The sequence below is a fragment of the Ichthyophthirius multifiliis genome (assembly GCF_000220395.1).
Source record: "Ichthyophthirius multifiliis unplaced genomic scaffold scaff_1120509249801, whole genome shotgun sequence".
NCBI classification, from domain to species: domain Eukaryota; phylum Ciliophora; class Oligohymenophorea; order Hymenostomatida; genus Ichthyophthirius; species Ichthyophthirius multifiliis.
In genome coordinates this window covers 30124-44469 of record NW_004087303.1, presented here as the reverse complement: position 1 = coordinate 44469, position 14346 = coordinate 30124, and the positions used below count along the sequence as shown (strand labels likewise).

At 17.0% G+C, this 14346-nt stretch overlaps 2 protein-coding genes across 2 annotated transcripts, besides 28 other annotated features; both read right to left on the bottom strand. All coding sequences in view use genetic code 6, as the record gives it.

Moving 5' to 3' along the window:
• Nucleotides 1-147: 147 nt before the first annotated feature.
• Nucleotides 148-201: a microsatellite.
• Nucleotides 166-201: a microsatellite.
• A 1009-nt stretch (nt 202-1210) lies between these two features.
• Nucleotides 1211-1257: a microsatellite.
• A 624-nt stretch (nt 1258-1881) lies between these two features.
• Nucleotides 1882-1962: a microsatellite.
• A 557-nt stretch (nt 1963-2519) lies between these two features.
• Nucleotides 2520-3478, bottom strand: IMG5_033680 (hypothetical protein; the record flags this gene model as incomplete). The annotated part of the gene is made up of 2 exons (XM_004039055.1): nt 2520-2952; nt 3037-3478. Coding segments are annotated over 2 exons (875 nt in total), but the record flags the coding sequence as incomplete, so codon positions are not given.
• Nucleotides 2975-3035: a microsatellite.
• A 336-nt stretch (nt 3479-3814) lies between the features above and the next one.
• Nucleotides 3815-7393, bottom strand: IMG5_033670 (hypothetical protein; the record flags this gene model as incomplete). The annotated part of the gene is made up of 9 exons (XM_004039054.1): nt 7060-7393; nt 6708-6972; nt 6468-6661; nt 6158-6336; nt 5965-6065; nt 5517-5924; nt 4924-5442; nt 3966-4739; nt 3815-3832 (listed from the first exon to the last, which is right to left on the bottom strand). The coding sequence occupies exons 1-9, from the start codon at nt 7371-7373 to the stop codon at nt 3815-3817; spliced, it is 2772 nt and encodes a 923-aa protein (XP_004039102.1). The 5' UTR covers nt 7374-7393.
• Nucleotides 4766-4827: a microsatellite.
• Nucleotides 4766-4835: a microsatellite.
• Nucleotides 4843-4911: a microsatellite.
• Nucleotides 4847-4913: a microsatellite.
• Nucleotides 6343-6375: a microsatellite.
• Nucleotides 6381-6417: a microsatellite.
• A 197-nt stretch (nt 7394-7590) lies between the features above and the next one.
• Nucleotides 7591-7645: a microsatellite.
• Nucleotides 7646-9255: 1610 nt separating this feature from the next.
• Nucleotides 9256-9317: a microsatellite.
• A 385-nt stretch (nt 9318-9702) lies between these two features.
• Nucleotides 9703-9824: a microsatellite.
• A 1763-nt stretch (nt 9825-11587) lies between these two features.
• Nucleotides 11588-11654: a microsatellite.
• Nucleotides 11612-11666: a microsatellite.
• Nucleotides 11626-11667: a microsatellite.
• A 108-nt stretch (nt 11668-11775) lies between these two features.
• Nucleotides 11776-11812: a microsatellite.
• Nucleotides 11777-11846: a microsatellite.
• Nucleotides 11847-11890: 44 nt separating this feature from the next.
• Nucleotides 11891-12136: a microsatellite.
• Nucleotides 11905-11955: a microsatellite.
• Nucleotides 12137-12432: 296 nt separating the features above from the next.
• Nucleotides 12433-12485: a microsatellite.
• Nucleotides 12486-12522: 37 nt separating this feature from the next.
• Nucleotides 12523-12556: a microsatellite.
• Nucleotides 12557-12870: 314 nt separating this feature from the next.
• Nucleotides 12871-12937: a microsatellite.
• Nucleotides 12887-12937: a microsatellite.
• Nucleotides 12889-12935: a microsatellite.
• Nucleotides 12928-12972: a microsatellite.
• Nucleotides 12973-13740: 768 nt separating this feature from the next.
• Nucleotides 13741-13787: a microsatellite.
• Nucleotides 13788-14346: the final 559 nt, after the last annotated feature.

Sequence of the window (14346 nt, the reverse complement as noted above, 5' to 3'; positions counted from 1 at the left end):
AAATTAAATAATATTTAAATTTTGATATTAAAAGCATTGAATCAAATTTAAAAAGAAACTAAATATTTTTTTATTTTCAAAACTTAAAAAATAATAATATATATTAATTATATATAAAACATCTTTTTTTTTTAATATTAGATTATTTATTTATATTATTAAAAGAATATTTAGATTTTCAAAAATATTTGATTTTTCAAATTTTATTTTTCTTTTTATAATTAATATTAAAATAAAATTATTTTTATTTTAAAAATATTCAAATTTAAATAAAATTTGAAATATTTATTTAATTTATCTATAAAAAAGTAAAATAAAATATTAAATTCTTGAAGTATAATAAAATAATAATCATCTTACATACATTATTATTAAAAATACAATCGAATTTATAAATATAGATCCTTTTTAATGTTTTATTTTATTTTAATATTTTATTACCCAGATTAGGTTTAGGAATTAATTATTTTAAATAAGAATAAGTCATAAATAATATAAAACAAAATGGAATTGATAAAAATTTATAAACTGGCCATATAATTCCTAAAAAACTTTTTTTTTATATTATTAATTATTTAAAATAATTCATTTTTATTTTAAAATTACGATAATAATGCTATTATGTTTGATACTAATTTGATTATTATGTTATATTAAGAAATTCTATATTAATATATTCTAAACTGATAAATTTATTTGTTTTCAATATTTTAATATATGCTTATCATTATATTAATAAAAAGACTTATTAAAAAACGTTGATAAAGTTCTTTCTATTTTTTTTTAAAAAAAAATAAAAATAATATATTCTTTGTAATATTTATTTTTTAATTTAACTAAAGAGAGTTTACTTAAATTAATGTCTTCTTAATTAAAGTATATGTAATAAATCCATATGATAAATTGAAAATAATCCAAAAATAACCCATAGTATTTCGTTTAACTATTTTTCTCTTTTTAATTGAAAATTTATTTCATTTTTTTAATTACTTTAGCTTTTATAATCATGTAAAAGTTTTTTAATTACGTTTAATTATTAAAAATATCATATTATTACATCCTTAAGCATTTTAATATACAAAAATAATATTATTTTTTTATTTTTAATTTACAAAAATTAATATTAAGGCTATGTATTGAATATTTAAATTTTTGTAAATTATTATGCTTTTTCTTCATAGCAGGAATAATCATACATTTATTTTCGTTTTATTTTTATTTTTTTTAATATTTTTAATTTTTTATAAAATTTATATTGAAGTATATAATTATAATCTTTTACAATTTTTTTTTTTTTAAAAATAAAATAAAATAAATAATAATATATTGTATGTATTTTTTTATTTTTTTTAATTCAATTTTTTTTGATATACTTATTTTCTAATTATTTCGTATTCAATATTTAATCATTTAAATCTTCATTAATATTACTTTCACAATTTTCAGTTGATTATTCTTATTCTTTATTTTTTTCTACGATTAATTTGAATTTTTATACTTAATCATTATTAAATGTCTATATATAAACATTTTTTTTCTTCAGGTCAATAGTCAAATATTTATTTAAATTTAAATTCAAAAAAAGATAGTGATTTTCTATATCTTTTAATATAATCCAATATACATTATTTTATTAGTTTATTTCTTTAAATAAAACACAGCTCTAGTCTTTTTAAGTAAATCCAATATATTGATTTAATTCATTTTAAATTAAATATGCGTTTTTATATTAAGCTTTTGTAAACTTAATTTTTATTTATACAGCTTTATTAAGATAACTATGCTAAAATGATTTAATTATTTTAAAATGAAAGAAAGTTTTAATAATAATTAATTGAAAAATCCTCATTTTAAATAATATTTTCTTCCTATTACTAATATTTTTATTAAAATATAAATAAATTTTTTGTTTTTATTAAAATATAAATATTATTTTTTTTATTATTATTGAAATATATAAATGAAAAATAAATTACTAAAAAATAGAACTAATAAGTATTTGGTATATTTTCTATTTTTATTTTTTAAAAAATCGCCAAATCGGAATTAAAAATGAAATATGAATCATCTTTTTGTCTAAATAATAGATTAAAACAATTCATTTATTCATTTAATTATAAAATAAATTTTTCTTTATTATTATCTTTTGATAAAACTAATTTAGTATTATTAAAACTTAAATAAAATTTTAAATCTTAATTTTTAAAATAAATAAATGCTTGATTTTCATTAGTCCCTTCAAATTCAAAAATAAATTTTTAACTTTCTTTAAAATTTAAATTTTCCAAAAAAATTGCTTCTTCTTTTATTTAAAGAAATTTATTAGATAAAGTGGAATACAATAAAAACTATATATTATTAATTTTTTTTATTTTTATGATAAAACAACATTTTTTTCAAAATTAATAGACTCTTGTATTGCTTATTCGAATTATTAATCATAAAAATCTTCTTAATAATCCACTTTATAATTATTATTAAAAGAAATAGTTTTTGGATTTACTTATACTAAATATTACACTTATAATGTATTATAAAAGAAAATACTAATCGAATCTAACAGGAATTCTGGTCTAGAGGAATTATGGTCACCTTCAACTATTTTTAGATTTTTATCCCCTGCATAGGCCTCATATAATTATTTTGTATGTTCCGGATAAATAAAAGTATCGTCTTATGCGGCAACAAAAAATGCAGGAATAAAGGCTTTAGATACATTATTTTCAAGAGGATTTAGATTATTTATATCAAACTTAGCTTTAGATTATATTTTATTTTTTATATAAGATAGAGCAACTGAAACTAAAAATTTTGGGATTTTCTTTGAGTATTATTCGCATAAATCTTATGCTAGTTTCTTTAAACTAGAAAAAGGTGAATCTAAAACAATTCCTGCTATAGATGGATCTCTATCGGAATGCATTAAAGAAGTTACAGCACCCATACTTCTTCCTTTTGTAATATTTTTTTTTTTTATATATATATATATATAATATATATATATATATATATATATATTTATTTATTTATATATACCCCATAAACCTATAGTTGATACTGTATTACTTTACCTTAAAAAATCAACAACGCATTCTACATCATCACGTTCATACCATCCTAAAGAAATATATTCACCTTCTGAAAGTCCACATCCTGCAAAATCAAAACTAAATAAGGTAATGTTTTAAGGTAATAAATATTTAATGCATTATAAACTTTCTAATCTACTTGAACTGTTGCCATGTAGATATATTACACAAGGAAGTTATTGCTATATAGGTTTTTTAGGTTGGAAATGTGAACATTATAAAGTCAATCCTTGTTTGTTTTTTATTTATATGTCAGTTCTTTATATTTCTATTCCTTTAATTGTGAAACTATTGGGACCTAATTATTATGTTTTATATTCAGAACGGGGTGGACGAATAATTAATTTCCAAAAATCTGTATAATTGCTAAAAGATAAATATTATTCCATGATATTTATGTATAATTTTATAAATTTAACTTTATAATATATTTTGTAAAAAAATAAATAAATAAAAATTTAAAAATATATATTTGTATATATAATATTTTTATTATTATTTTTCATCATTTATAGCTTTATTTTTTCTCATTTAATATAATATTATAGTTATGATTAGATTAATCATTTGATTATTCATAGTTATTATTGAAATCTTTTTTTATGTAATTATTATTAGAATTATTTTCATCTATATTATTTAATTTTTTGAAATGATCAAGTAATTTTTCTCTAATAATTTCTTCTTCTTAATAATCGTCATTATTATCTTCATCTAAATCTTCATCAGAATGGAAACCATATCTTTTATAAAGATCAATTTTTTCATTATTAGCTTTTTTTTGTCATCATTTTAAAGTATTATTCTATAAGAACCTTTTTACACATATTTCGAATCGTTTTCTAAATTATTATTATAATTTTAGTTTTTATTTACATCGTTATTATTGTAATTTTTATTGTTATTGTTGTTGTAGATTTCATTGTTGCTTTTGCTTTTGTCTTTATTATTGTTATTGCTTTCGTTGATGTTTTTTTTATTGTTTTTGTCATTATCGTTTTTGTTTTTGTTGTTATCATCATTGCTATTGTTATAGTTGTCATTTTCGTTGTTTTTTTTGTTATTGTTATTAATGTTGTTTTCGTTTTCATTATTTTTTTTAATATCGTAATTAATGTTATTGTTGTCGTTGTTATTTTAGTTCTCGTTATCGTTTTGGTTATCACTATCGTTTTGGTTGTCATTGTTGTTATTGTTATTTTTATTATTGTTATCCATAATATTTTAATTATTATTATGTTAGTCTTAATTTTTAATTGTTCTACTAACACTTGTGACAGGCCTTTTTATTTGTTTTGAAAGATTCTTTTGACTTCCTGTCAAATCTTAGATTATTTTAGCTGTTTTAGCCCTTTATTATTTATCTTTGCTTTTATTTCGATTTTCATTTTCTTAATTATTGATAAAATTAGCTTAAAGTTCATTACTTTTTCTAATTTCTTAATTATTTTTATAATTATTGGGATTTGATTATAAAGTTGTAGCAGCAGATTTAATTCTTATCATTTATTAAACTCGACTTTCTACTAATTTAAATTTACTGTTGTTTTTATAAGAATTAAAATCGATCATTTTATTTAATTCGGCTTTTGTACATTTGGGAGAATATTTTTCTGTACCTTCTTAATCTTCCATTTCATTTTTTCTAGTCTTATTTTTTATTTAAAATTATAAAATATATAAATAATTATTATTATATTTATATATATACATAATTAAATATATTTTTATATAAATATTAATAAAAAAAATAATTTTATATAATTATATATATATATGTATATATATATATATTTATTTATTTATGTATATTTATATATATATTTATTTTTACCACATAAGAAGGATCAAACATTTCCATCCATTCATCTGGAAAAGGATTACAATTATAGAAATTTTCATCTGGGAAATAAACATCATTATATTTTTAAAGATTAAGTTTTCCAGTATTATATTCTCCGTCATACACTAATCCAGTATTTATTTTCAAAACACAATATTTTGCATTTTCGAAGAAAAGAAGCACTTAAGATGAATGTCTTTGTCCACTTTTGTCTTTATTTTTAAAATGAGAAATTGTTTTGGATGTACCTTCAGCTAAAAAGGCATTCCAATCTGGTCCTTAACATAAACGGACTTTTATTTGAGTTTCTTTGAGAAATTTATCAATATTAAGGTCTTCACTAAAAAAATAATGTACACGGATGTGGTTAAGATTTAATTATGAATAATGCTTAATCTATTAATTATGGAATCCTAAGTCATCTAATTAATTATTTTTTAAAGTAGAATTTTTTCTTTATTAAGTTTATCCACTTAGTTTAGAATCTCCTGAATAAAGTCTATTTTTTTTCTAAAATAAATGAAAAAAAAGAAGTATTTTTTAAAAATATGTATATGTATTATATTATAGATAAAAAAGAATACTTAAGTATCATTATTAACTTAATCTCCAACTTAAATTTTAAAACTGGTTCGAAAATTGTGTAATTTATATTAGAAATATAAATTTTTAAAATCTATATTCTAGTCTATTCCTATATTACTTATTTCACTTATATAAAATATCAATCTCCATTAACATAACTTCTCACTTAATAAAGCTGGTCTATGTTTTGGTTTTTTATCTATTGGAACTCTTATTACTGCATCATAAAGAGGTATATTCTATGCTCTAGCAAATTTCTATTCGATTTCAATTAATTCGTGTTCTCCGACTACTAGCATATAACATAAATTACATACTCGACAAGGCCTAGTGGAACTATGAGATACTTTAATATTTTTTAAAGGGAGGTTTCTTTTTTTTAAATGCTAAACTAATTCCCATAATAACTTTTTTTAATTTTTTATTATATTTTTTTTTTTTATTTACTTTATATGTCAAAACTTTCGAAACATCATCTTTTTTAAATATGATTCCACATAATTTACAATATACAGAACATGTTAATTAGTCGAGAGTTTTTTATTTATCTTCATCTTCAGTATCTTTAATTTTATATTATTTTTTATAAGTTTATATTTTTATTTATTTTTATAAATTTTTGTTTCTGTTTTTATTTTACTGGCTTTTTTAGCTATAATTTATTCCATTGAAATAGTGTTTTCAGCTAAAATACTTTTCATACTAATTAACCATATTTTTCCTTCTAAATCTTACATAAAATCCAAAACAATTTATTTTATTCTAATTTAATTATTTTTTTCTAAAAATATAACTAAACTTTCAGCTTATTATTCATATCTATAGATATAATGAAATATATATATGCAAATATATATAAAAAAATATATATTTATATATAATCATATATAATTATATATATTTAATTAAAAAAATATTGATATTATTAATTAATATATATATATAAATACTCTTTTAAGCCTTAACCTTTAACATTTTATACAACAAAAGTATTTTATCTAACTGAACTTATGCATGCTTTATGATTTACACTAATTTTAGTATCAGGATCAAAAATTTCTACTAGATTTTAAATTCTAAAAGCATAATTAGCATTTGTACTCTATGAATTTTTAGTATGAAATACTAATCTTAAAACTGTTGCCTTATTTATTTTTACATAATCTTAATATTTATAAATATATAAATACTTTCATTGGTCTTGAATAAATATATCTTTGCTCAAAACTATTACTGCCTCCATCTGAAGAAGAAGATCTTTTTTCTCCTAAAGTTTTTACTTAGAAAATATTTTAAGACAGTAAATAATCTGGAGAAGCTTATCCTCTTAAAATAATAATTGGAGCATCTTGATTAATTTTAATGTTAGTTTTTTCGTAAAGATCATATAAGCTCATTTAATCATTAAATTTTCGATTTTTAGAAAAACCTTCTTGATCTAATTAACTTTTGAATCTTAAACTAAACGAATCTTATTCAAAAAGACATCTGTATAAAATATTTAAATATATATACATATAATTATTTTAAATTAAAAAATACTTCTATGTAAATGTTTGCCATGAAGTATCTGGCTTTCTAACTACTCTACCTGTTTCATCTGTGTAAATCAAATATTAGGTTTATTCAAAATTTAAATATGTTTCAGGTATATTTACTTTTAACTTCTTAAATCCACATCTGGCAGATCCCAAAGCCTTAAATAAACCATAACCTGGCTTTACTGGGTAATTTTGATCTTTATAAAATCCTTCGTCGGGGGGTGCAAATGATATTTTTGCGATTATTTATTACCATAATCTTAGCTTTTTTTCGGCTTGGAATTTTTCTCGTTCGTCTGCCTCTTGTTGGCGCATTTTCTTTTCTGATTTTAATTTTGGGAGAGGAGATTAGGATGCGATTGTTTGGTTGTGTAAACTTTTTTTTATTTGCTTTTATGGGAAATTCGATTCGATTCCGGGATTTGTTATATCATAATCTGCCATTTTTTTGTTAGTTTTTTCTCTTTTTTTTAAAAAAAAAAATATTATTTTTATAATTATATATATATATAATGTGTATTTTTATAATTAGTTATTTTTTTTATTTTTTATTTTATTTTATTTATTTATTATTATTTTTTTTTTTAAAAAAAAATTATTTAAAAATAATAATATTTATTTATAAATTTGAAAAAAAAAAAATTAAAACTTAATTTAATTTAAAAAATAATAATAATAATTTTTATTTAAAAGATTTTATTTATAATTCATATTTAAAAAATCTATTAAATATATATATTTTTTTTTTTTATTAAAACAAAAAAAATGAGTGAAAATGCTGACGATGATTATATAGCCTAAGCAAAATAAAAAATATATTAAAAATACCAAAACTACTTAAAATAAAAATAATGTTAAGATTAATTAGAATCATTAGGAATCGAATATAAATAATAAGAAAATAAGAATGTTTTACTTGATTTAACAACTAAAATAACGCAAAAAATACAATAATAATTAAACTAATAAGGATTAGGATAATAAACTGATTTTTCCAATTTTTAGAAAGCTATTTCAAAAGAAATTGAAAATACTACTTGTCCTATTTGTTATGAATTAATGATTCCGCCTGATTTTTCTCCAATTTTATTATTTCCGTGTGGCCATACTTTTTGTAATAAATGTATAAATAATTAGAAGGGAAATAAAATACATAAATGTCCTTGTTGTAGATAATAAATATAATCTTAGGCAATAAATATTCTTTTGTAAAATATTATATGCACATATACTAATAATAAAAATTTAGTTTAAGATCATTAGAAAATGGAAGAGAAAAGGGACTAAAAAATATACAAAAATGAATACGAGAAAAATTATGAATTATTAAAATTAAGATGTGATATTTTAGTTTAGGAAAAATAAGAGATTTTTATAAAAATAAAAGATGAAAATTCACAAATAAATTCACATAAATAAGTTTTGGAAGTTTTAGAAAAATAAAAGGAAAACGCAGAATTATAACTTTAGAAAATATAGAAAGAAATTTAATTAATTAATCAATTTATGAAAGAAAATAAATAATAAATTAATAATATTTAAACAAATTTAGATGAAAACAATTCGAAAATTTTATTTATTGATTAAACTTTAAATTCTCTTGAAAATGAAAAATTAAAATATTAATTATTATCTAATTAATTCTGAAAATAAATATATATTATATTACCTTTTAAAATACTTTATTTTTTCTTTTAATTTATTTTTTAATAAATTTAATTCAAAAAAAAAGCAATTATTTCATTTTTTTTTTTTAACTTTTTTTCGATTGAATAATTTTTAAATGGAAAAATAAAATAAAAATAAAACATTTATATATATATATTTATATAATATTTTTTAGTTATTTTTAATTTTTATTCATTATTTTTTTTATTATCCTAATTCTAAATTTTTATCAGTTATAGTTAATGGTTTAAATGCTAATTTAAACGGAACTTCAAAATATTTTTCTTATCTTAGTATGTTTCCATATATCTCAGAAGGTTCCTTATATCCACCTTTTTCAAAAAAACTGGGTCTTTAATGTGTTGCTATGTCATGTTATTTATCTGATGTTTTAAAGTATTTTACCCAGTTTTTTTATGTTTCGCAATTGTTTTCTTTTATTTAAAATATTTCAAGTTTATCCTATTGTGTTTTTAAATTAACTGATTATTAATTGTTTATTTTTTAATTTATTTAGAATTATTCTTTCAAATTTTGTGTATTTTCTTTTCTTTAATTTAAATTTTATGTATTTTCTTTTTAATTTAAATTATTAGTTTTATATTTAGAATTTTATATTTTTTATTAATTAAAGGCTGTTTGAGGTCTTTTTTTTTATTTTATTTTATTACAAATTGAATGTCTTAAACAAGAACTTTCCTTTGATTTTTTTTTTTTTTTTTTAAATTATATGTTAATTATATATGTATATATTAACAATTAATTGCTAAATATTTTTTTCTGAATAAAAATTTGATCTAAATATGAATTTATTAGTTGGATTATAAGGCTCTTAATCTTTATTTTATAGTTTAATTTTAATATTATGAGCTGATTCAGGTCTAAAAGTAGTAACAAATTTTTTTTCTAATTATAAATTTTCTTCTTTTTCTTTATATTTAAGATATTTTCTCTCGATAAATTCTTTATTGAATACATTATTATTAAATTATTATTATTATTATTATTATTATTATTATTATTATTATTATTATTATTATTATTACTATTATTACTATTATTACTATTATTACTATTATTACTATTATTACTATTATTTATTTCCTTAATAATATGTGTTTTTAGCTGAAAATAATCTTGAAACACTTTTTCTTACACTATCTCCTTCATTATTTTCTTCAAATCCAGGCATTTATGAAGGAGTATCCTATTCAATATAATTATTTTTAATATAATTTCTTTTTCCTGACAAAGTTTTAGATGTTTATGGTCTTGTTATAATATTTAATTTCTAAGGCTAAAAATCAAAGTTTTCTGGAACAAATGTTAATATTGGATTTTTGTCACTTTTTTTATATTCTTATGGATTTTATGAAAGTCTATATGATTCTTGGAAATATTTTTACGTATAAAAAAGTATTTTAGTTTAATTTCTTTCTTCTTCTTTTTAAATTTTTAAATTTATAATTTTCTCAAATGCATTCTCTCCTTCTTTTTTTATTAATTATAATTAACTTTCTTCATTTTTTTAATTTTCTTCATTTAAAATTTGAATAAATTAAGTATTTTTTATTTCCATATTGCATTCAAATTATTAATTATTTTAGTTATTTTTTTATATCTATAAAAAATAATCATTTACATTTATATTTTTTACTCTATTTTTTCTTAACATTTATTAATTATTAATATTTAAATCAGGTTTAAAAGTAAATTCATTATTATTATTTTCTATTTTTTTAAATTAAGGAATTTCTAAATCATGCCTAAAAGGCAGATTTTCACCTATCTTTTCCAAAAAAACAGCCCAAATGTGTCTATATTTTTTCTCTAAAGGCACCCATTTTCCATCTAAATCCTTAATATAGTGTAATTATACATATTACCATATTTCTTCTACTTTTAGAGGCTGAAAAAATTGTTTTTTGTGTACTATAATCCTATATTTTGTTATATCGTCAAAAAGTCCATTAATTTGTTCCTCTTTTAGGCTAATTTAATGCTTTTATGCAAATTGTTTTATCTCTTCTTTCGATAAAAATTAGTCCTTATTTAAATCCATTTATAAGAAAAGCTTTTCGACGCTTATTTTGGGAATATTCGTGTGTTTTTTGGAATATTTATTGTATTTTTTGGGATAGTTCTCCTTATTTTGGATTTAAATACGCCTATTGTATCTCCAGAGATTTTCTTATTCAACAATATTGGGTGTATATAGTTTTAGTTCTTAATTTTTTTCTAAAGCGAGTAATATAATGAGCTAATTTTGGTTTAAATAGATATAAATAGAATTAAATTGAGGACTAAGAAGGGCTATATTAGTAGTCTAAGTGTTAAAATCAAGTTAAATATTAGAAGATAATTTAAGCTTTTTTTCAAGAAGAATAAATTCTGTTAAAATAAGCTCTATAAGGAATTATTCTAGACTTTAGAAGTGTTATATTTATTGGACTTAATAAATGAAAAAAGAGGCAAATGTATTCTAAAAAAAAAGTTAATTTTTTTAATATTATTATATAAAATTAAGATTCTTTTATATATCAAAATTAAATTCTGAAAGGATTTAATTTTGGGTTGGTTTTAAATATTATTTTATCTTTTATAAAATTAAAGATTTCTATATATTTAAATTTGTATTTTAAGATATTATTTTAGATATATATTAATCTTAGTCATCTTTTTCATTTAAATTTAAAATTTTTTCTATTATTTTATTAGGTTTAGAACGAAATTTGTTTATTAAAAAAGCTACGTTGATTTCAGAATTTATATTAGTTAATTAATTTTAGTAAATATTTTCGGTTTCATGACAACTTTTTTCATAAAATTATTAAATGCTTTATATTGAGTTTGTATTTTAATTATTAATATTTTTATTTTATAACATTTTTTTTATATGTTTTTTTATTTTATTTTATTTTTTATTTTTTTTTTTTTTTTAAATAAAATATAAATAATATTTTTTTATAAATACTTAAATTTAAACTATTTATATTTTTAAAATGAAAGTTTAAATATTTTTTATTTTTATTTATTTAAATAAAAAATAATATATATATATATATATATATAATATTTTATATATAATTTTCTAATAAATTTTTATTATATTATTTTTATTTAAATATTTAAAAAAATAAAATATATTAATCATTATTCTTAATTTTATTCTTCCAAATGTTATTATTAATTTGTTATTTCTTCTTAGTGTTATTATTCATTTGTTATTTCTTTTTAGTTTTATTATTCATTTGTTTATTCTTCTTAAATTAATTTTTCATTTATATATTTTTCTTAGTGTTATTATTAATTTATTTATTCATCTTAGTGTTATTATTCATTTGTTTAATCATCTTAGTGTTATTATTCGTTTGTTTATTCTTCTTAGTGTTATTATTCATTTATTTATTATTATTCTTCATCATTCTCTGTATTCTAATAATTTGTAAAGTCTTCTTTATTCTCTTTTTAACTGAGTTTTTCTTATAATTAGTCTTAATTTTCATTTTATTAATTAACTTCCTATTATTTTTCAATATTATATTTTTCTAAAAATAGTTCTGCCTCTTCTAAATTATTAAATTTATAATTTGTTTGTATTTTTTATAATTTTTTTTCTATAATTAAATTAATATTATCAACTTATTATTAATAGATATCAGCTTTATCATATTCTTCATTCTTAAAAAAAAATATATATTTTGTTTATATATATATATATATATATATATATATATATATATATATATATATATATATTTACCTTTACATAATTAGCTATTTAAATATCTAATTATTAAACTAATTCTTATTTTAAACGAATTTCTTATATATTATTTTATAAATTAAAAAAATTATCTTATTATGTTTATTCAGTTGGTATTGAAAGTTCAGAAGAAGAATCAATTTAATTTTCTTTTAAATTTAAAAAATAAAAAATGAAAATTTGAAAATAATATAAATATTTTATAACTATCGATTGATTGAATATTATTATCGATTTCATTTTTTTAATTTTCTAATTCAATATTTTATTTTAAAACATTAATATCTTCTATTTCTTCTTATTATAAATATTTATCAATATTTGGATATTTTTCTAATAACTTATTCATTTAATAAGAAATTTATTTAATCTTGATAGAAATGTATAAAAACAAATAAATATATAGATAAAAAAATATATAAATATAAAAATATATAAATATATATATTTTTATATATATATTATTTTAAATTTATATATGAATACATTTTTTATATTTATTAATTTATATATAAATTTTTACATTATTATCTAATGCATGTATACTATCATATCTTCTTTCTTTTTCACAAAATGTTTTTAAATATTACAAATCATTATGTTTAATTTCTAATATTTAAAATAGATAAAAGTCACTATTTTTTTATAATTTTTTAGAAATTTAATCACTATTTAATTTTTAATTTTATATCTTTTTTTTTTATAAATTTTTTCTTTTTTAATATATAAAATATATATTACATTTTCTATTTAACTTTAAATTTTTTTAGTATCATCAATTAAAGCATTGATATTGTTTTAAATTTCTTCCAAATTTATATTATTTTCTTTAATTTCAATAGTTATTTATTAAGCTTACTAATAATAATAAAAAAAACAAATAAATTATTTTTTTTATTTATAAATAATGAAAAATAATAATATTAACTTTAAATTTCTTTAATTAAACTGCAGATTTTTTTTCAGAATCTAATTAATTAAGTTTTTCTTTTAAATTTAAAACTAATTCATTAAATTTATAAACTTATAATTCATTTTATTTTTGTTAATTATCTAATTAAATTATACTTTTTTCACTCTATTCTAGTTTTTTTTAAAAATCATCTAATTATTGGTTTGCCTTTATAAATTAATTAAGTATTTCTTGCCTTTTATTTTTAAAATCTTTAATTTCTTCTATTTTTTTATTTAATTATTATTCTAATTTTTCTATTTCTTCAGCTTTTTACAAAAATTCTTTTATTTAATTTTTATTTTCTTCCTATATTTTTTAATTTTCCTATATTTTATTTTCTAATGTATCCTTTTTACTTTCAATATTTCTTAAATTTTCCTATAATTCAATTTTAATATCTTCTAATTATTTTAATTCATTTTAAAAACTAACTTCTATATTGCTTATTTTAAATTAAACTTCATCTATTTATTCATGAGTATTTTAAATTTCTTCTTCTTTTTTTTATAGTATTTATCTAAGTTTATTAATTTCATATTATTAATCTATATATATATATACATATTTATTTTTATATTTAAAATATTATTTTTCTACCTGAATATAATTATTCTAAATCATTTTTTCTAAAACATAATGTTCTATTTTCTCTTATAAATTCATTTATATAACTTAAAGTTAATCATTTAGTTATTATTATTCTTATTTGATTTTTACTTATTAATCAATTAATTCTTAATATTATTCTTTGTATTATATTTATTCTTAGTGTAAAATTTGATTTTATTAAAATTCAAACTTTTCTTTTTATTATTATTATTCATTTAAAATTTTTTCTATTTATTGTAAAAGGCTTTATTTATAAAAAAGTTCTTCTTAAAATAATTAAACTTTTTTAC